General features: G+C 37.7%; 1 protein-coding gene across 2 annotated transcripts in view; it reads right to left on the bottom strand.

Annotated features, from left to right (window-relative positions):
- Positions 1-504: 504 nt before the first annotated feature.
- The window catches only part of FBN2 (fibrillin 2), a 207,360-nt gene continuing 184,928 nt past the window's right edge, over positions 505-22,936 (bottom strand). For both annotated transcript variants that reach the window (XM_074360603.1, XM_074360604.1), the window contains 10 exons: positions 19,719-19,844; positions 18,119-18,325; positions 17,046-17,171; positions 15,301-15,423; positions 12,991-13,107; positions 12,264-12,392; positions 10,479-10,598; positions 5,773-6,004; positions 4,254-4,425; positions 505-2,420 (listed from right to left, as the gene is read on the bottom strand). In XM_074360603.1, coding sequence (XP_074216704.1) covers positions 2,046-2,420; positions 4,254-4,425; positions 5,773-6,004; positions 10,479-10,598; positions 12,264-12,392; positions 12,991-13,107; positions 15,301-15,423; positions 17,046-17,171; positions 18,119-18,325; positions 19,719-19,844 — 1,727 coding nt within the window. In that variant the 3' untranslated portion in view covers positions 505-2,045. The remainder of the gene's footprint in view (positions 2,421-4,253; positions 4,426-5,772; positions 6,005-10,478; positions 10,599-12,263; positions 12,393-12,990; positions 13,108-15,300; positions 15,424-17,045; positions 17,172-18,118; positions 18,326-19,718; positions 19,845-22,936) is intronic.

Raw genomic sequence — 22,936 nt, forward strand, 5'->3', positions numbered from 1 at the left:
CACTGGGGATCGGGTACAACACTGCAAGTAATAGGAAGCCTCTGGATTATTCTTGGCGAAGGTGCCATTTGGCCCGGGTTATGCCTGCTGTGTACGTTTGCTTAAAAACCCACGTTGAGGGAACCCCTAAAGAAGAAAGACTCTGAGGGAATGTTTCACTTCCTCACAGGTGCTTTAGGGTGCTTTAACACAATGGCATTCAAAAAAAGTACAGGTGAGGTGGAGTGGAGAGATTCTGAGGTCTCTGGGAGGTTTAGAGTCTGCGAGGAAGTGAACAACTAACTACGTTGACTGTGTCCTTCTATTTGAATACGACTTTAAATTGCAATTGTCAGTTGAACAGTCCTGCTTATTCTGTGTCACAGATCTGACAACACCCCCTTGTTTTCCTGTAACTGTGCCTGGCTCTCTTTCTGGTACTTTCATTCAGGTCCCAGTAAGCAAAGCTCCTACACCTTCCCATAAACACAGCAGGGATTTTAGTCATATAAAACTCTCATCCGGAAAGGTACCCCAAAATAAGCTTTATTGCAAGAAAAGTGTCATATTTGATACACAGACCTACGAAAACAAACAAAACCAAAAGCCATAAGTTCTTCCTCACAAACGCTTGATTACAAATTTACACTGTTTGTTTGTTTTTTTTTTAGTTATTAGAAAACAAAACAAAACAAAATCCCAAACTGGATATAACTGGTGACTAATCTTTGGTCAGCACAGGTGTGAGAGGAACAACCCGGAGCCTGCATGTGCTTTGGCCATTTCACATATGAGGTTTGGTCATTGGTCCAGGGACAGGTTCTTGGGTTGAGAAGAACAGAGACAAACTCTTACTAGCACGTCCTGGAACAATATCTTTTTAAATGACTAAAGCAAACTAAACATCAATTCATTGTACAAACATCTTTCATAAACAATAGGCTATGATAAAACGAGGCATATGGTGTATAACTACAGTATTAATGAAAATTCTAAAAAAAAATGGATTTAAAAAAAACAACATATATTCCTTGGCTGTACTGCATGATTTGCTTGCACATATGGCAGTCCTGAAATAGCTTGAACATAATAAATGCACCATTAATCTAAGACAGCACCAAACACTACAGAACGCCAGGTGTTCCTTTCCAAGGAACGGCAGTTCTTCAGCTGCCTACAGTACCACGAGTACGCAGCACACCCTGGGTAAGAATGAGGTGTCGTGGGTAGCACATATGCTTCCTTGAGGTTATGAGAAGGAAATACAGTACGGTTTGGCCTGCAACGCTACTGGTCTCACAAGCAGTCAAGGTATTTTGCTACAGTGGTTGTGCTTCATCTTCTGTTGCCTGGTGTGTCTGGTGATGTGAAATAATCATCACAATGAGCTGTTCTGGCTTTCATCTCCTTTAGAAAGGATCGAATGGCATTTCTGTCTTTTAAATTATTGATTATACTGCCCATTCAGCTCTGTAAGTCTTTCTTTAAAATAATCAGATGTGTACCAGTTGGACAACTGGCAGAAAACCAAAGGAAACATCTCTTGAATCTACTGAATTTTTTAAAAAGCACCTCTAAAAGAAATAGCTCAAATTTATAAATCTAAAGAAAAACAAGTGAGTTTCCCTTTTTGTTTACATAGCTTGTTCATTTCTCCATATATTACTGCATTAAAAATAAATAAACATCTATATTTTTTTAATTAGCAACTATAGCAAAATACCCAAAGTGTTACAGACTGCTAACAGGAAAAAAAAAGCTCACATTATTTTTGTGCATTTAGTGCCATATGCCGATCTCTTGAACATTTAGTTTTTTTTTAATATATTTTAAAGTGAAGTTATATAAAAAATACAGTAATGACGGTTGCCTCTGTACTCAAATCTTTGGCCACACCAGAGTCTAAATTATCCCTCCCTGTGAGAGTCAACATTCTGAAGTCTGAGACAGGGAGGAAAAAAAACAAAAGTCTTTTTTTTCCTCTTTAAAATTAGTCATTGATTTCTCAAAGGCTTCTGAAGGCTGGCTGTGCAGGGATTTGAGACTGGAACCAAGTCTGCAAGGGGTTAATAGAGTTGAATCTGCAGCCTCATTCTGAGAGCCTCTCCGAGCTCCCCTAGGAGGTAGTCATCCTCATTGCTGTCTTCCAGTTTCTTAAGCTCCTTCTTCTTGTAGAGAGGGATGCTAGTGATTTCCAGTGTGTATGTGCTGGGCACGAGCTTCCTCTTGGCCGTGTGCAAGTAGCTGAGCCCGTTCCTTTGGTGGATACGGAAGATGCCATCCTCATTCCCCTGGGAGATGACATAGCGGATGTGGTTGTTGAGCGGCTCAATGGCAGGCATGAGTTCTAGGATGTGCTCCTTAGAGCCAAGGCCAGAGAGGTTGAACTTCATTTTCATGGGGCTGTCCATGTCCACACTCTCCAGGCTGATCTGTCCAACCTGGAGAAAGAGCAGGAAATGATGTGGGAAGAGCTACCATAGCACAGGGAGAGGACTTGATAGGAACCTGCTGTTGAAGTGCGGCTACAGTGACAATGTGTCTGCCCCACCGCACGCCGCTTGTAACTTCCTGTTGGCTGGGAGAAGAGGTCAGTTCCACAGAGCATGCTCTTTAAATCTTTACAACTTCTCACTCAGCCTTATCCAGGTAAAGTTACAGGGCTGAGCCTACAGGGAGCATTCACACTTCAAGTTTTTGTTGAGTTTATGGAATAGCATGCTTACTAATAATAAAAAAAGACAATTTAGGAAATGTAATTTTTTTTTTTTTGCTGGAGTTATAATGAGAAGTGCAGCTGTTATCCAACAGCATGGACTCTTCCCAGAGGAATCTTCACTCTGAAGGCTCAGGTTGATGTGTAAGGCCAAGGAACCACGAGCCACTGTGTTTGCTGGGAGCCATTAGTGCAGAGGGAGGGACATGCAGAGTTGTCAGGGCTCAGGTTTGAACCAGCTTTGGCAAAAAGCCAACAGGGCAGGGCCCACATAAACCAAGTCTCACTCAGTAAGAAGTATGGGAGGTTTGAGAATGCTACTTTAGTAGGACAGGCAAAAATCCAATGCTTTGAGTGAGCGCCTGTTAAAAACTTGCTTACGGTGGTGCTAAAGCTGCCCCATCAGTGTTCAGATAGAATCATGTCTCAGAACCACAATGGGAGGGTTTCATAAGCAGAATTTCTGGATTTGTAGTTTGGGGTACTTGATGAATAATCTAAGTTGCTATATTTAAACATCAGTGAAGAACCTTAGTCTACTTAAGGTAAATATAATACTGGCCTATTTATTACTATAAAATAGAATCAGAGACTTCTTGGCTAGAGAAGTCTAGTCTTACAAATAAGTTTCTAAGGCCCAGAAAACTGAAGCAAGTTGCCCAATTCACACGGCCAGTTAGTTGTGGTTTTTTGATGGGGCATCAGCAGTGATATTAACTCACAAGGGTGGTGCTCTCCCTGATCTCTGGGGGAAATCATTAACATCTCTAGATACCGGATATTATTCAGTGACATTTACTGAATATGTGTGATGCTTATGCCAGGCACTGTTATGAACACTTCACAGTAATCACTCAGTTAATCCTCCTGTCAGCCTTCAGAGGTAAATATTTTTATTCCCATTTTACAGGTGAAGAAATTGAGGTAGAGGTTAAGTAAACATGCCCCATATAACATGGGTAGTAAGTGGAGAGGGGCAAGGAACACTTTCAAAACCATGAAGTGTGTGGCCCACCCCTTTAACCACTCTGCTAAATACCATTAACAGCAAAGAAATATCAGTGGTAGGCAATTCAGATCCTCAGCTTCTTACAAAATATAAGTTACTTGGGGATAAAGTTTATGGAAGGAACACCTATCTTATAAATGTCACAGAATATGAGATGTAATTGGCTTACCTACTGAAAATTAAAATAAGCCTAGTGAACTATATATATATATGTATAAAACAGAACTGACCAGATTCAAAATAATTTTGTTTTTTTGAATCATTTCAAAATAGTTATTTCCTAGAAAGGACATCTTACTGCCTTCTGGCACAAATCAAAAATGGAAACATATGATCTGCAACTGTGAATCTTAAGTCTTTTCCCCCAGACCTTGTGTTTTGAGCTAAAAATGCCACTAATTTTAATGTACTTGTCTCTGCCATATCGTGTCCATTAATTTAACTAATAAATTTCACGATAGGCTGGAACCTACATAAAAGCTTACTGCTTAGTACACATGACTCCATGTGGACAAAATCTTGCGACAAAACAAAGTGAGATTTACTCACCTCAGTGGGTTTGGGTTCGTGAACGCTTCTCTTCTGTCTGCTGTCCTTCTTAGGGTAGCCGTTGATTTTGCACTCGTAGCATGTTTCTGGGGACAGAGCGTTTTCCTCATCCACCTCTGCATCCAGCGATAGATATTGCCCTTTGTTAAATCCCATTCCTGAGACACAGTGGCTATTGGCAATGAGACCAAGGTGTTGTTAGACTTCATCATTAACATTAACTAAAGCTCTCCAGAAGAAGAGAAAGACTTTTCCGAAATAAGAAACCCACAAAGCAAATCCTAAGATTATAAATGTAAAAACTTCATAAATAGTCTTTTCTTCAACACCTAATACATGAGATTCTCTCTTACTTTGTGTTTTTTTGGGGGGAGATAGCTGAGTTTGCTTATTTATTTTTAGAGGGAATACTGGGGATTGAACCCAGGGCCTTTTGTATGCTAAGCCTGCACTCTACCATTGAGCTACACCCACCCCCCTGATTTCTCTTACTTTGAACAGCAAAATTCTTCTAAGAGTGAGCCCCAAGTTTCCCCAATTTGCAATCCTAATTAAACTGAAGCACTCTGCGTAGTTAAATCAAGAAGGTAAAAGCAAAGTATGAATTTCCCAAGAGAATGCTAGAAGCACTGTTGAATCCTAAGCCTGAAGCCTATGTTTACTGTTCACAACAAAGCTCTCTGCTTTAACACCTGAGATTTTGGAACTCTTATTTTGGTTAGTGAAAGAGTCAATCAGTTGGCTCTAAATGACCCTTGTCTACACCAAGACTTTTGTCTCAAGCATTTTTATGTACCCATGGTGGACAGAACAGTCCATGCCCCTCAGTGCCTGACTCATACACTGCTCCTCCTGAGTTCTCATCTTCTGTGCTGTTGAGCACTGGCTGCCTTGTTGGAAGGATGTACGTGGCCACCACCTCAGTTGCAGCTGACAGGACTTGAGGCGGCTGCACTTGGGAGTGTGCGACTAGCTGGAGGGAACTCAGCTTTGTGGAGATGGTGTCACATCAACCAGGCACGTCTTCACCATGCAACGTAAAGCCAGATGAGCAAAGAGAGGGATAACTCTCCTCAGGGACCACTGGGCCTTTTAGCACATGCCAAAATTCACAGAAGAACTGGGTGGAGCCATTTCCACTTGTACCTCATGACCCAGGTATCTCTGACAACATGTGAGGTGCAGCATTTTTAAACATCTGCTTGTCCTTGGCCTTGAGGGATCTGATCGAATCCATTCAAGCCGTTTTCAGGGGCAAAAGAGTGATACCTGTATACAAGTTCAAGTCTTATGCTCACCACAAAGGAGGTAGTCCCACAGGTTGAACATAATCCACATGCCTACTTGGTGCCTTTTCCTCCCACACCCTAAACACTCTGTCCATCGCTCTTGCCTCAGGGCCTTTAATCCCCTTTCATTTCCCCACAGTCGCAAGCGGCCAGGCAGCCTGAACTCAGGGAGGGCAGTCTGAGCTGGATCATGCTCGCTTTCCTGTGTGCAAGGGGGTGGATGGCCTTACCCCTGTCCCACTCTGTAGTACCCAGGCGGGCAGCCGCAGAGGTAGCCCCCTTCTGTGTTGGAGCAGCCGTAATTGCAGGGGTTCTTGGAGGATGAGCACTCATTCACGTCATGGCAGGCGCTGGAGAACTGGTCGAAGGAGAACCCCGAGGGGCAGGCGCATTTGTAACTGCCCAGGGTGTTGTAGCAGGAAGCAGAGCCACAGGCATTCGGATTGGAGCACTCGTTCTCGTCTATGAACACAAAGAAAGAGACTCAACACTGCAAAAGGGGCAGTGAGGCAAAAAAGAGCCTGCGTCTCCAAGTACCTATGATTCAGCAGGGGAAATGGCTCTAGAACCGTATTTTAAAATGTTTACCCTGATGGTTGATTCACAAAGCATATGACACTGAAACAAAGCAAAACAAAACCTAACAAATCCGTGCCAACCCCCACCCCCCGCCCAAATTACAGCTTGAAATAACCTTGCTCCACCCTTTTATATCCTGTTTGTACTAGGTTTCTGAATATGCTGACAGCCTTTGGGGACAGCTATTTGCAGTGTGACTACTGAATAACTCTTCTATTCTATTATCAGTACGCTACCTCAAACAGAAGGCTATATACCTCAGACAGAAGGCTATACCTCAGACAGATTCACAGAAGACAGAAAGGAGATTACAAGTTGCCCAGGGCTGCAGGGAGGGAGAAATGGAGAATGACTTCCAATGAGTATGGAGTTTCTTCCTGGGTTGATGAATGTTGTGGTGCTGTGGTGCTGGTGGTTGCGCACTGCTGTGAGAATATGCTAAAAACCACTGAATTTACATTTTAAAGAGTGAATCTTATGGTATGTAAGTTATATCTCAATGTTTAAAAAGTCTCTGTCTATATTTGTATCCATTCTCCCAGCAACTCTCCTAGCCTTCATTATACATGGAGAGAAAATACATAAAAAAAGTAAATACCCTAAATGAAAATAATTGAAATAAATATTAATTGTATCTACTGGACCATTAACCTTGTGCACTTTTACCTGCTTGAGAACCCATCAGGCGGAGACTGTGCCTTCTGACATGGGTTCGCATCCAGTCATCAGCTGACATAGGTTTTACTAGTTTAACCACTGACACTGTCCCTTAAATGCCTGACAACAGGATAATTACAGATTATACTTTCAGTTGTTCCTATCATCTTTACAAATTCAAGCCTGACTGTGCTTTTTAACTTTGGAAATGACAACTTTGCTCCTAACTGTCTGGTTGATAGCTAGTCTGTGGCTTGACTCCTGTGGGCTTTATCATAATCCACATCTCACCTGGGGCACCGGTCACATCTGGTCCATGGAATTCTTTCAAATTCTCGTGACTATGCTGGAGCAGTGTGCCTGTTTACCTAATAGATGACACGTCTGTGTTTCAGCCCACATGGGGGAACCAGCCCATGTGCAATTAGGTGTGCGCCTGGGACACAGCAGCAGAGGGACGTGCTTATCTGAAGTAGCTCAGTGAGATTATGGGAGATGCAGATGGAGTCTCAGCGAAGAGGCCTCTCAGACAGGAAATTAAACTCCATTAACTACAGCGTAGAGGTTATTGAAAGGGCAGACGTTATCAGGCCCATTTCTGTATCATGATTATAGTTCCAGAATTAAATCAGACTGCCAAATGTAGAATTCTTAATCACTGGATATAAAACACACTATGATTACCTAAGATGCACAAAGTCTTAGCCTTCATTTCATGGGTAGAAAGTATAGAAATGAATTCTTAATAACTAGGCTTCCTATGACAAACATAATTGCTATCTTATTTCTATATACAAAGTATTTGGAATTCTGCCTCAAAGGCTCCTCTGCTTTTATAATTAAATGTGACATTTATATGAAGTATTTCTGTCCTAATAGAGAATGTTAGATTATAATTTAACAAACTGATCCTGCTATGAATATAGTGTTAGATAGTGTGTTAGGTAGAAAAATTACCAGGAAAAATACTTAATTAAATAAATTGCATTTAAACATACCACTGACAAAAATATTTTAAAATATGTAAAATTTTTGGAAGCATCATGATAAACTTCATATTTATACACTATAAATATACATCATGGTATAATTTTATAGGCTTAGGTATTCTGACTTTCAAAATATGTTCCTGTTTGAGACATACTTTGAACTGACACAAGCCTCATTAAACCATGTTCAAATTATTTTGAAAAGGCCACAGAAGCTAGAAGTTGTTTTTCTCCCAAGGCTTCATACATTAAAATGTAATTTTTAATCATATGCAAATACCAATATTCCCTAATTTTCAATTTGGAATAATAATAATGCTTGCAAATGTTAGACAGTTACCTAACTCTGCATAATCCATGTATCAGAATGTTACAAACGTTCTGTGACAACTGGCTAGAAACTTAGAAGTCTTCAATTGAATTAAAAGCTTTTCTCAATATTAACACTTACAAGAACTGTCATTTTTCTTAGATTGGCAGTGTTAGGTTTATAGTTTAATATTACTTATCTGATTCCCTAAAATTTCTGTCTGTTTACAAGGAGACCGTAGTTAAATCTGTCTGAAATATATCATGCTATATTTGCCCCTCAATTGTATGAATGACTGAGGATATGCATACATGAAATGACATAAAAATAATCTGTGGCCTCTCGATTTGCATTTTGTTATAACGCTTGTTATTTTGCTAGCTTGTTGCTTTTATTATTTCCTGATGGGTTGTTTAATTCTGTTACTGCCATGTATTTGAGTTAAAATTCTAACTGTATTTTGTGGGTTAAAGGCAAGAAAGTCAGCAGTTTTATTAGAGACCAGCTGGGTTGCTCAACAGAAGAATTTCAAATCTTTCAAAATAAATTTCTGATTCGTCCTACTCAGGGGCCTGCTGCTTAGTGGTGCCCATGTTAGCAGAGCAAGCTCACTAATTAGTACTTGCAGTTGGGGATATCTGTTTGTGTATCTTTAGTTTTGAACTCAACTTTGAAACCACTCATCCCTCTGTCCGTGGGGTCTCTCCTGATTAGAAGGCACACCAGGCTCTGGCCGGACTCCAGCCTGAGCTGCCCTGGGGTGACTGCTGTGCTCAGTGCCTACTCCAAGGAGCCCATCCAGGAGAACTGGGATATCCCACACAGCCTGCCATTTTAAGTCAAGCCAAATTTGGTGAAAACCTGGGTGGCTATTTTTGCATTAGATGCTTACAGACAGAAACACTAGGAAACTTAAAAACTTAGAAATTGAGTTAATAGTCCATACATGTTACTATTTCTACTGATGATCATTTTAAAAACAAGAATTTTATTTAAGCTGACACATGTGAAATATTAGAGCATCATTCTTTTTCTTAAGTTCCATAGAATTAACCAGTAAGTCCATGGTATTAGAGTGGTGGGCTTCACACTTCATAAAAAATGCAATATAATATAATTGTTTTACACTGTTGTAATAGCTACCTAAAAACGTACCATTCCCTAGGTTCTGAAGAGTGTGCCTACACTTTGTTTATGAATTAATAAATCAGGGCGTAAGGACTTCTGCAACTTTTTTTTTCTGTGAAGAGAAAAGAAGTAAACTAAACTTATGGGATTATTTTGATTGACTGCCAGACTCATCATTTTGATAATCCTTTCAAACTCTATCCTTAACTTCTAGATCATTAGTGGTTTCTGAATTTCCCCATGAGTGTGTATTCTTGGTGTGGCTAAGCATTTGTCCTTGACCTGGCACAAGGCCACAGCAGAGTTGTGACTTTCAGAGTTGTTTTCCCTCCTTTGAAATTTGTCTTGATTTTCTTCCCAATTCACTAAACTGTCATTAGAAATTTCTTTTGAGAAGATCACCAAGGATAAAATCAGATTAATGTATTTAGTGGATTGCTCTGGGTAGAATATTTGAAATACGTGTGGGGTAATTTAAATCACTATGGAGAAACAGGACGCACCCCACTGTTTCTCGGCAGGACCACTGTTCCCCTTTCTGCTAAGCTGTGCCAGCATCTAACATCACACTGTGTTGGACAGTATGTCTATGAAGGGCATTCACACGGAGCCAAGAAATTAGGCATATGCTAAGTCAGCTGGCTATTCAAGTAGAGAATAATGCTGTCTTTGATCAATCTTTCCTTAAAAGGAGACTTTCCATGACTCTTAACAGTGCAAGGAAGAGCTGAGTGCCTACAGAATTTATTTTACAAACACTTTTGTCTGGAGTTCTCAACAAAATTTGCTGTAAACTTGGTAAGGAAGTACTTTTTCTACCTTAAAATCTTTTACCTCCATTAAATACGTGACTGGAAATCACAGACAAACAGCCCTCATTAAGTTGATCTGAATCCCTTTAGATTTGTATGAGGGGGATGGATGGGCAATCCTTCAACCCTAAATCTAAAGATATTAAATTACTGATAAAAAGCCTCTGACCTTAATAAATGAAGAGTATGGTTCTTGACACCATCTTTTAAAATTACATCTAGCAGAAAATTAGAATTATAAAAGCTCAAGCTGAGTTACCCTTTTGGTACTTAAGATTGTTATGACAGATATTTTCAAATATACATAGGTATAGAGACCATACCTTAGTCCTAAGCACTGGTTCTTAAGTTCTAGGATTTAAAGGCTACACTGAAACGCCAACCTTTATTCTTTCACGCATTTTACTCAAAGATACCTTAAGGTGGGAAAAGCAGATACCAATTAACAAGCGAGTGCTCACCAACACATTGATTCCACTGGTAATGCTGAATATACCCTTGAGGGCAACCACACCTATAGCCTCCCAGGATGTTCTGGCAGCCATGCTGGCACCTATGGTTTCCATCACATTCATCAACATCTGCAAAAATAATTCCGGCAAGATCTTTATGTACCTTTCTTCTCCTATTCTTAACTGCACTCCAAACACAGCCTGGGTAACTATTATCAGAGGAATAAACAAACAACACACATAAAGAGGCTGTGATTTTTTTTCAAGTCACATGGTTATTAGTGGTGATGCAGAGAATGGTTCTAAAGATAAGAAACCACATCATTCTTATGCTATCCACCAGATCATGCTACGTCAGTGCTCTAAATAACATCTTAATTTCAGCAAATCAACCACAGAAACCACAAATGTTGTGCATTTTGGATGGATTAACTACATATGGTATGATTTATTTGGTAAATGATATAAATATATTTGCATTACACATTCCAGTAGATTAAAAAGTGATTGACATGTAATCTTCATTTTTGGGAAGATACAAGAACTACAGAGGCTTAAAAAGTATAATTGTTTTGCATGCAAAAAATTTTATTACCATTCAAGATTAATTAGATGCAAATTTAAGGTATTTAAATATGTTATTTTTAGACAGGATATAGTATTATGACACATACGGAATAATTTCCTTGTTCATATATGCATACTCTTTTGGAATGACAACTGAGGCTTTGAAATCTACCCATAAAGAGTGAAATAAAATTGGCATGTCTGATGTGTGTGTAACAAATTTATAGGGATAATTAATAAATGGTATCTTATGTGGATGATCACAAGCTGAACTCACACGTGGCAAGCAGCTGTATGTTCAGAAAACTTTCAAAGTCTCAATGACTTCAAATATAAAATATTAAAATAGAAATTTTTTAAATTAAATTTTTCTTGGCTGCAAATTAGATACATATAAAAGTTCTATATTCTTATAAAGAGTATATTAAAAACTTGGAATATATTTCTAGAATTCAAAATAATGTATTTCTAAGAATAATTAAAGGGTGACTAAAATCTATAAAGACAAATTATAATAGAATATAAAAACATAATGCGATGTATGTGACCTCAGAATCTCTGGCATGAATAGTGTAAAAAATACCAATCCTAGTATATGTGTCTTACACGCTGGCACTTGCAATGGAAATATTGAAGAACAATATATTTTATTGACCACAGGCAGATTCTTATTTTATCCCCAATTAAATGTTCCCATGGACTTCACAGGAAATACCTATTGTGAGGGAGACTTTATAGGAAATGTTCATTGTAGAAAAGAGTGAATCAGGGTCTCAGACCAAATAAAATCATCATGAGTTTTCCCTAGCACTTTCTGTACATTTCCCAGTTCTCTACAATAATTGATTCTTGGTCTTACACTAACCATTTACGTATTCGACTATCATGGAACAGACATTCAATTTTTTTCTGGTATACTCATACACTAAACTAAGTTAGGCACATTCTTTTTCAGTTTAATTCTTTTTTAGATTAATAATCAGATAAACAGTTCAGTTAACTTAAAAGCTAATATGCACTGACAAAATTTTTGTTTCATCACATTAAGGTTTTCCTCTGTCCCCAAAATGATATATGAAAATCTACAAACCAAAAATCAATTTCTGGGTTCTACTTTGTTAAATGTGTATTTTTTTCTTTTAAGATGATCTCAATTTTCAGTGAGTGGCTTGGAAGTTAAAATAGTTTGCTATATTAGAGTAAGGATGTTTGAGCAAATAAACTCACCTTCACAGTTCAGGCCAGTGGCATCAAGAGAGAACCCCCTTTGGCACTCACAGCTGAAACTTCCTGGGGTGTTTTGACAGATGCCTTTTGCTCCACAAAGTGAAGGCTGAGACCCGCATTCATTGTTGTCTAGCAAAGCACGAAGGGGTAGAGTGTCACACGTCTCAATTATTACATGACTCAAATTTCACTACGTGAAGTAAAAAGTGAAGTATGAAAGCCTAAATTTCATGATGTGAAAACAGCATTTTAGGGAAATGTATGCCATGATTCACCATTGTATTAAAGGCAAAAATGGTCAGAAAAAGTATATTTCAACTAGAGCTTATTTTGGGTTAAATGAGGACATGGTTTTTGATAGTACAGACTGAAAGCCTCTTAACATGTGTGTCTTCTAATGTAAAAAAACTCGGCATGTGCATTAGCATGTTCTAAACTACAGTGAGCCTTTAATCATATTTTATCTGAACACACATGGTTATATTTAGGATGCAGTATGAGGGCCCTGCCTGCACTACCTAGTGTGCATGTAGTTGGACTATACAGGACTTTTTTCCTTTAGATACTCTTCTTGTGAAAAAATACCTATATTGTTAGCAACATTTTTAGACCACTAATTATGAGGGATTGGTTTTAAGCACTGAGCTGTTATTCTACCATTTTTAAAGTACAGTTTTTATGTTTCTACGGAAAGTCTGCAAAATTTCCCTATTGTAGTTTGTCTTACCAATACAAGCAGTGTGATGCTGTGTGAAACCAGGTGGACATTTACAGGTGAAACCCCCCAGAGTGTTGACACAGAGGAACTGGCAGTTGTGCTGTTTGGTTTGACATTCATCGAGGTCTGAAATGAAAGAGAAGCCAATACAATCAGAGCAGAGTTTCCTGGGTAACTTGAGTTCTTTCTCATGAAGCCACAGCAGGCATGCATGCTCTATTGGGAGGATTTTGCCTAGATCTTTGCTGAAAGTTTTATAGACATACATATGCATACGGCAAGGAGTTTCTTTTCACATACTGGAGAAAGATAAACATTATGGGCTACTGTTATAGGATGGCTAAGGTGATACACAACACAAAGTTTTCTTACAATAAGAAAATGAAAGGATGAATCATGGTGGTATCCAAGAACTAGTCTCAAAGGTAGTATCCAGAGGTCAGGATTCTTGCATTTAATGTACAGTTTAATACACGTATAACCAAGTAGGACCTACTGTGGTCAGTGACCGTCTGATATCTATAACGGTGCTTGTAACTGCTTAACTGTGTAATGGTTTAAAGGGTTTTTCTCATGCTCTTGCTGACCAGGGTTAGGCTGGAGAGGAGGGAGGCTTGGGTGGTCCACCTAACCCTCTTGAGGTGCTGCTGCCTGCAGGGATCATGCTCAGTGCCCTGCTCCTGACCCAAGTGCCCTGCTCCTGAGCCCAACACCTCAGAAACAGCAGGTGGGTGTTTCCTGCATCTAGTTGTTCATAACCCACCCCAACTGCATATGTCTGCAGTTGTTTTTGACCCCTTGTGGTTTCCTTGAATCTTATTATTAGAGCTGCAGGCTGAGGTCTGCAGCAGGAGGTCCAAGGCCTCAGCCTGCTTAGAAAGCTTAACACACTTATCCATCTGACATCAAACTGCACAAGTTTTTCTCTAGAGCTCTTTTCCATGGAGCCCTTTCCCATGCATCCTTCGTTCTGGTACAAGAATATTACGAGAGTCCCAAAGCCCGAGATGAACTTCATCCCCAGCAGAGGGAAGGGGACCACTGCATCTGCAAAAACAAGAACTTTGCAATGATTTGCTACCCTGTATGCTTTCTCTATGGAAACTAGCTCCACCTCTTGAATTTCTGAACTTTTACTATAAACCCCTCCTGCTTTCTCTCCCCAGTAGGCTCACAGTCTTAGAAGCATTAGCCCACTGTGACCTCCTTTGCTGGCAAAGAAATAAAGCTGCCTTTTCTACTTCACCCAAAACTCTGTCCTTGAGTCTCAGTTCGGTAAGCAGGGTACAGAGGCTGTGTTTTGGCAACACATGGTTGATCACTTATACCTATTAAAGACAGGGTTAAATTAAAATAAAACAGAATCTGGAAACTGATGAAGCTCTTAACACAAACACTGAGTCAGGTTCTCAGGATCCAAATGAAAACACTATCATAAATACCAGAAGTAACAAAAACATGGCATCTATAATTCTAGTCATAAATGAAATCAACATTTGAATTGAATAATACAGATAAAAATTTCAATATGTGACTTTGGTTGGATTGGAACTTATTATAGGAAAATATATTTAAATAAATTCACAAAGCAATGTAAGATGTAGACAAGACTAATTCATTATTTTAAAGCTTAAAAGACACACACTTCAGTGCCATCATATACAAACAAGGTGCGAAATTAAATTGACTCATAATGGTTCACTAAGTAGATCCAAGAGAATAGTACTGCTTGCTATTATTTTATTCTACTTTTTTTTTTGGTATTTCTTGGAAACAAAACTTCATCTTCTAGAGAATAATTCATATTTCAAAAATTTAATTTGGCAGGAATCTCCTCAGTCCATATTTTTCATACTGATGAGGTTTACTATAAAATTGAATGTATGAGTATAGTATTGGAGTATTTTAATTATCTAACTTAGTTTGATAATTACTTTTAATACCTCCTAGGCAAAAAATTTTAAGTTACCAATTCATTTTCAATCTTCTGCAGTAAATGTGTAATAGTTTACAGAAATGATATCTTAGATGAGCAAGAAATCTTATTTTAGTTGTTTCGATCTCTTTCCTCATCATAATTTATTTTGTTTATTTTAAAATTTCTGTGATTTGCTATAGGCAGCAAAACCACTGTAACCAGGGTTTTCATTCTCTCCGCTTCCTCCAACACAATGTGTCCTTTGGAAGAATTTTCCTTGAATAATAAAGTGACCACTAGGAAGATGTGCTTTAATGAAGGTGAAGCACATGGTATCATTCTCTGATGAGCTGATTTTGAATCTGAAAGAAGAGAAGCTCACAATGCCAGACTTTGCTCACCTCTGCACGTCTTTCCGTCCTCCTGCAGGACATACCCTCGTGGACACGAGCACTGATAACTCCCCTCCATGTTCTTGCAGATGAAGTTGCAGGGTTTTGGGGACTGTGAACATTCATCAAGATCTAAGTAAAAGTGATATGAAGATTAAATTATTGGTTAAAAGGAACAATGAGCCTCTTTCCCTCCCCCACTATTCTTACTTCGTCTTTTTCTTTTCCTCTTCAACTTAAAATGGAAAACACCCAGAGAAATTATGCACAGAACAATTTTTTTTTTTAAGTAACATACTGGTTTACTTTGTAAAGCAAATACATGAACACCTGTCTAGGTTCAAAAAAATCCACTACATTCTTTAGATTAATGTACTTAGGTTTACACCTTGAGAAACTTAAAGCTAAGAGTTTCTTTCTTTTGACAAGTGGATGTGGCAGAAGTTCTCAAACCCTCTTAGCTGCGGCATCACACAGTGCTAGAAATCTTCCACTTCCCCCTCTAGATGCAGTCCTCACACTGGTCTACCCTGCTCTTGGGCCCAGGAGGCTGAACTGCATGGACATTATTAGCAGGCTCTCTTGCCCTCTGTCTTCAATTTGGTCCTTAATTTCTCATTTGACTCCTCTCAAGACAGGCTCAGGCTGACTGAATCATGGGATCAGAGGTCACAGCTCCTCTCCAGGCAGCCTTCTGGGCACAGCTTTCTCCTCCTTCTGGGTTCCAATAACTTCTCTCTTTCCTTTGGTCCTAGGGTGGTACAGCCCCAGCACACTATTCCTTGTAGTTTGTGCACACTCTGCCCACGCCTTTATACACCATCCCTTTATTAAAGACAAGTCTCCTTAAACTGTCCTTATTGGAATATGCCACGTTTTCCTGCTAGGGCTCTGACTGATAGCAAGCAATCTCCATTTCCCCTGTAAGACACACTGATGCCACAAAATGCTAAAAGCTCACAATGGATAGCTTATTCTCTCTCACACTCAGGCCCAACCAAGTGAGCTGAATGCTTACTAGGATTTAGTTTCGTTTTCTTAACCCTTCTATGCGAGGTGTGCTTGCTATTAAAATAGGAGCCTTAATGGAATATGATATAAGTTGATGAAATATGAAGGAGAAATTTTTTTTTCTTTAATGAAAACTAAGTTGAATGCTTTGGAAAGACTCAATAAAGGCAAGCACCCCCCCTACCCTCACTGTCATAGAATGGTATGGATGAAACAATAAAAAAAAATTAGAAAAAGATTATGAAAATATAGAAAGTTTCTATAGAAACTTCAAAGAGACTGCTTTGCAACTGGAAATTGTAGATGATGATTAATTCATATAATTTATACAAACATCTGCAATGAGAAATAAGCAAAAAGCATTCTCTCTCCATATGCAAACACACATCACATTTTCACAATCAAAAGTCCTTTTCTTTCATTAAAGGAATGAAAAACAAATGTGCCCTTATACATTTTAAATTAAAATATAAAATGTTGGAAGTATATTTTTAAAAATAATTTTTATGATTCCCTAATTGCACAAACTCCTTTATGAATTGAACAGTTCTGCGTCTCCCATTACTAGACAAGGTCTTAGACAACTCCTGTGACCGTAACAACCACATTACTGAAACGAATGGCATCATTTTAACAAAATGTACATTCCAAAACTCCATAATAAAGGTACTCTGCTGACAGTAACTGACTGGTAGGAAACAGCTGACAACCCTCAGATGCAGAGACGCCTCACATCTCCTTACCTACACATGAGGTTCCGCTGATGTCCGTGGTGTAGCCAACCTTGCAGAAGCACCGGAAGGAGCCCATGGTATTAATGCACTGACCATTGGTGCAGAGATTTGGCATAACCTTACATTCATCAATATCTGTGCCCCCAAAAACCCCAAGGCGAAAACAACAGAAGTTAATATATCCTCTGCAAGGATGAAACTAGTTTAGAAACTAAGAAATTAAGGAATTGACGTGAGATAACTAACAACTATCATTCACAATCGTGCTGGTATACCTTCTCATCATTTAGGCGAGTGCAACATGGAAAGGAGAGACAAAAAAATTAATCTGAAGGGATACGAAGAGATAAACAAAAGGAAAGCTATGTTGAAAGCCCTGTTGAAGTCTACTCATTCTGCCATCTAAGTATGAGTTATTTTGGGGGAATCTAGAAAGCTACCCTTCTGAAGTTCAACTAATTTGTAATTTGAGATAATATCCCATGGATTGACCACAAATACGCACTTGCATTAGACTCTGAAGAAAGGGTTTCATTAGCAAAGTAATCAGGCACAGGGTCAAGAATCTGTATAGTAATAGAGGAAAATGGTATTTTTAGGACATTAGTATATTAGTTGGTTGTACAAAATAATGGAAACCACTAATCAATTATGAAACTTGCTGGCCTGTAAATATGTTGCAAACAGAATGAGTTCCTGTGCATGCTCAAACAAATAAGCAGCCTTTATTTAAGTAAAGCAAGTCTAGTTGGGGGTTACAGCATGGCCTCTGGAGGCAATAGATATGTCCCATTCCTGGGTCCATCCCTTAGAAAGGGTGGATCTTGGGAAAATGACATATTTTTACCTAAGCTTTGTACTTCAGTTTCCTATCTGTTAAAACAGGAATAATAATAAATTCCACCTCTTAGATTTGACATGAAGATTGCACCTTTTAAAGAATCTAAAGCATCAGCAAAAAGAATGTACAAACACATATACACACAAATATTTCAGTTATTGTTATAACTGTGTTTCCTTCAAATTAATCTGAATTAAGTTCATGGTATTGATAACTTTCATGAATTTCTTCCACTACTTACCTCTTCCATCAGTGGTGTACCCTGGGCCATGAGGACATATCTTTTTGTACTGGGCAGTTCCAGGAAGTGGGCAGAGCTCACACTGGTGACCCCAGCCTCGCCCCCCGTCGCAGCAGCATTCTGACTTTGTGACAAGATTGCGGCTGCTGGATGCCATTTGACACATTGTCTGCAATACCTCTGCAAAGCAGAGTCCCTGTCGATTGTCTGAAATGACAAAGTAGTTAATAAGCATCAATGGCATGGAACTGATAATTTTTTATCTTGATCTTCAAATTAAATATGATAATCAATGCTTTCCTTCTTAGCAATAATTTTTTTTTAAACTAAGTATTCTTTCATATGAACAGTCACACTGCTTAAGACAACTATTATAAAGTTTTATTGGAGATTAAGTTCATAGAGTGTTCTTTCACTATAAACAATTTATTAAATTTGACAAAGCAGATACTACACTGAAGAAACAGATTTGTTTTTTCTTTTTTTCCATCAGCATTTAGGTAACAGTAAACTTCCATTCCTGTAGAATCCAAACAAAAGGAAAATCAAAGTAAAATATTTTCCTTTAAAGAAGCAAATGTGTATCACTATTTGTTTTTAAAAAGCAAATTCTAGACTATGTTATAATCTTGGTAGATATTCAACCTAATCTCTTGTATTTTTTACATCTAAAAGACTGTTCAAATATTGGACTAAGTCATTTTTTATAGTATAAATAAAGGGATTTCATTGATGGAAATAGGCAAAGAGATCTTTAATATGGTTTTATGAACCATCTTAATGAAACTGTTAATATGAAAAGAAAAGTGCACTTTCTGTGTTGGTTATCTTTTCTGTTTCCAAAAGACTGATGGTTTAGTAAAGGCCTAGATTAAAGACAATAATAAACAAAATATATTTTCTTGACTAAGTATGTCCTAGTATTTGAAGCAAATGACATCATTCTGAGAAAAACCTGATACAGTTGAAACATGCTGCTTTTTACACCAAATCAAGTGATGAGTGCTATTTCTCTGTTTGCTTAAATTTTTAAAATTGAAGTATAGTCTTAAATTTTACTACTCCATACTTTTACACCTGCTCATAATTAATGAAAAATGGTTTATGATGTATGCATTTTAGCATTAAAATAAAATATAATGTCTGAGACATATATTTTCCACAAGAAAATATTTTGTAAAATGTTTTTCTGTACCATAAAATAAAAATTGGCTTTCACTTCATTTTTGAAATGTGGCATTTACTTTAGTATCATTAACACAGCAGAGCTTACCTCACATAGCAAATATTTTCTTTCGGAATTAAATCATTCCCTGATGGAAGTATTACTTCCATCAAATTTTCCATAGAATTTAATTAATTTTAATTTTGGAAAGACTATTGAAGATGGTTATTTACATTATGCATCGGTGTACCTACAGCACACACACGTACACATCTGTCATTTTAATAGATGGCCCCTTTTGGAAGAGGTATGTGGATTACTTAGACTGAGGGGTCTGTTTAGCAGGCAAGGATACGTATGTGGAGCTCTTCTGTGATGACACGTAAAGCAGATGTTTTTATTTACCAAGTGAAATATACTCATTTATCAACTTACCAAGGCATTCAGTGCCTGAGGAGCTTGACTGAAATCCTTCGTTACACTCGCACCTGTAGCTTCCTATAGTGTTAATGCACCGCCCATTTTCACAGATTCCTGGTTTGGTCCTGCACTCATTTTCATCTTTAGAAAAACAAATAATGTGAATAATAAGCAGATTGTAAAATTTAATTTACTAATTGTCTTCTAATGGATTATATCTTATGTAAAACTTTTCGAACCAAACACTAATATGATGGAATGCTGATTTATTTTTAACTTTACCTCATCCTTTCATGTGGCTTCTTTGTTAACCAAGTGTTTTTTTTTTCCCCTTCCTTTTTCTTCCGCTTCCTTCTTTTGGGGAAGAGGTAATGTTTGATGGAGATCTGAAAAATTGGTCTCCAGAAGGGATTAACTTGCCCCCCAAAAGGAGAAGAAGAACTTTGAGGAAGAGGTTGCCTGTTTATGTGACATGAGAGAGAGGCGGGGCGGGGGGGGGGGGGCTGGGTAGGGTGGTGAGGAGGGTAGAAGGGAGGTAGGCATTAGGGAGGGGTAGGGAGAAGGGTAAAGGCCACTCAGGCCAGGAATAAAGGAAGACCTTCTAGATTGGGTTGAGTAAAATCCCAAGAGCAGTGTGGTTTGTGAGGGTCGCTAATGGGTGAACGAATTTAAGTAATACTGCTCTTTTGGTTGGTGACAAAAAATCTATTAGAGCAAAACTGACTTATTAAAATTTCTGTGTCCTTACTTATTGTGTTTATTTCACATTTTGTAAATTTTGTTTGAGGTATTTTTCAAATCTAAGTTGTTAGAAGCATAAGAAAGCTCATGACAATTAAATCTCTTTGATTAACTGCTCCTTTCATCTTGATACTTTTTTACTTTTAATTTTCAGTTTGTTGATATTTATTTTGTATGTGCTTTCTTTCTTTTTTTTTTTTTCCTAATCAGCATTTGCTTGAATATCTTGTCCCATCCCTTTATTTTCAGTCTATCTCACATTTTGATTTGGTACATTTTTTGTAAAAAGCACCAAGTTGCATTTAAAAGGAATTCTGCAAGTCCATTTATCTTTTAACAAGAAATTTAAATTACTTTTTACCTATGGTGATTACTGGTATGTTTGGATTCTTGCCTGCTATTTTATACTGTTTTATATTTACCATGCTATATTGCTCCCTTCTCTCAGTCTTTCTTAGATTAGAATAGTTCTCTATGCCCTTCTCTGGTTCCTAGCTCATGCTTGGAAGTTGTAATCTTCTCTTCTTCCAGTGACAATGAAACAACTTCACACACTCTTAATGAATACCTTTCTATCAGTATCAAGAAGTATCTGTTTCAAAAGCTTCTGGCCCTAACATGCACTTTGGTATGAGTTTATTGCTTCCTCCTCTTTCCCTGTGCCACCTGCCACGTTCATGTGGTTGAGAAATTTTAGTTTGTTATGGACTATCAACATCTATTTGAAACAAATAATAAGGTTTAGTGGTTTCTTGGTTCACCACTGCTTCACATACACTACTTCCTCTTCAATTAATTTTTTAAAAAATGTATTGGAGCATATAGTGTGGTAACCATTTCAGAGAAGGTATGTAGGTGATAAATATTCTAGAACACATTTCTGACAATGTCGTATTTCAGTTTATTTTCTCAGCAGATTGAATATAGAATTTTAGTTCTATATTCGATAGAACAGCAGAAGATCACCAGTGCTGAACTGCAGATAGCCTACAGTTTCAATTCACGTTTGTTGTGTGAACATCCTCTCACCAGATCTGTTTTGTTCTCTGCCCATGAGGCATGTACAACTCAAGGTTTCTGGTAATTTAGGAGGCTACTGTAGCTCTGAGTAAAGTTCTTTAAGTCTCAGCTCATCATATGTTTTCTCTTCCACTTCTTCATCTCTTGACCCTGCAGTGTAGAACTTAGCTTTACAACAACAACAAAATCACTTTTCTTTCATTCACCTATGTCCCTAATCTTCTAATCAAAGGTTGCTGGATCAAATTTTGCAATTGGGGCAGTTACTTTGAGAAATATCTTTATTCTGCCAAAGTCTAAAGAAGAATATGTAACTGAACATCTTCTGAGTTTTTGTGTGAAATATTATATTATTTGAAAGATGTTCTTCAGCATCTGTAGTTGTGACCACTTTTTTCGTTTAAATTAAGACAGTACTCTCCCTCCCCGACCCTGTTTCTAAACTCTTCAGGGGATAAGGGTGAGGTAACCCCATTCCATCATCCTTAAAAAGAAGCCTTCCTTCCCCTCATTAACATTTTAAAATGATAATGAATCCCAAAATGTACTCTGTTGGCATTTTCATTAAAATTTAACAATCTTAGTAACATTTCTCTATTCGTTAGATTTTATAACTCATTTATTTAAAAAGAATTACCGTGACATAATATATTGTATTGTCAAATTTATGTCTCTGATTAAGTTTACAGTTTTCTTCACAGAGGTTTTAGATTTCTTGCATAACTTTAATTCGTTAGCCTATAATATTTTTAGTTTTTATTGCATTTGACATTATGGAGGTAATTCTGTTAGATTCCCATTTCATTGCACTCAGCTTTTTTATTGTTTTTTTTGTGGCTTTATCCTTCATTCTGATATTTGTAAACACTTTATTTATAATCATATTTTGGCTATTTATTATGGAATTTATAATTGTAAAAATATGTTTGCATAAAATGAAACTTCTCTACAAAGTTTTCTGATGATCAAAAAAGGTTTTTCAGAAGTTTCAGCTATCAGCACTTTATCATTAAAAGATTTAGGATCAAAAAGGTTTCAGAACCTGCATCTTTTAAAAATGAAAAAAATTATAAATGCATAATGAGTCTTTTCTTTGAAAAAGGATGTTTATGGGATCATAGACTATCAGAGCTAGAGCAGACATCCTTCCCCCACACAGATCAGTTTCTCACTGTACAGAGGAGGAAACTGAGGCAAAGAGAATTAAGTCACTTTCAATTCACCCAGCTCATTTATGCAGATCCAGGACTAGAAACCTGGATTCCCAGCTTCATCACAATGCCTACCCCTTTTCCCAGGAAGCACACATACAGATGTAACGACAGCACGGTGTAAAATTTAGCTAGTTACAGAAACAAAAAATTTTCAAGCATAAAAAGCAAAACACACTTAAAAGTATTTTAGTCAGATGAGATTCAAACACCTACATATTCAAATAAATTTTAAAAAAGATATAAATGAAAATGGATCCC

Source organism: Camelus bactrianus, chromosome 3, assembly GCF_048773025.1.
Source record: "Camelus bactrianus isolate YW-2024 breed Bactrian camel chromosome 3, ASM4877302v1, whole genome shotgun sequence".
Taxonomy (NCBI): Eukaryota; Metazoa; Chordata; class Mammalia; order Artiodactyla; family Camelidae; genus Camelus; species Camelus bactrianus.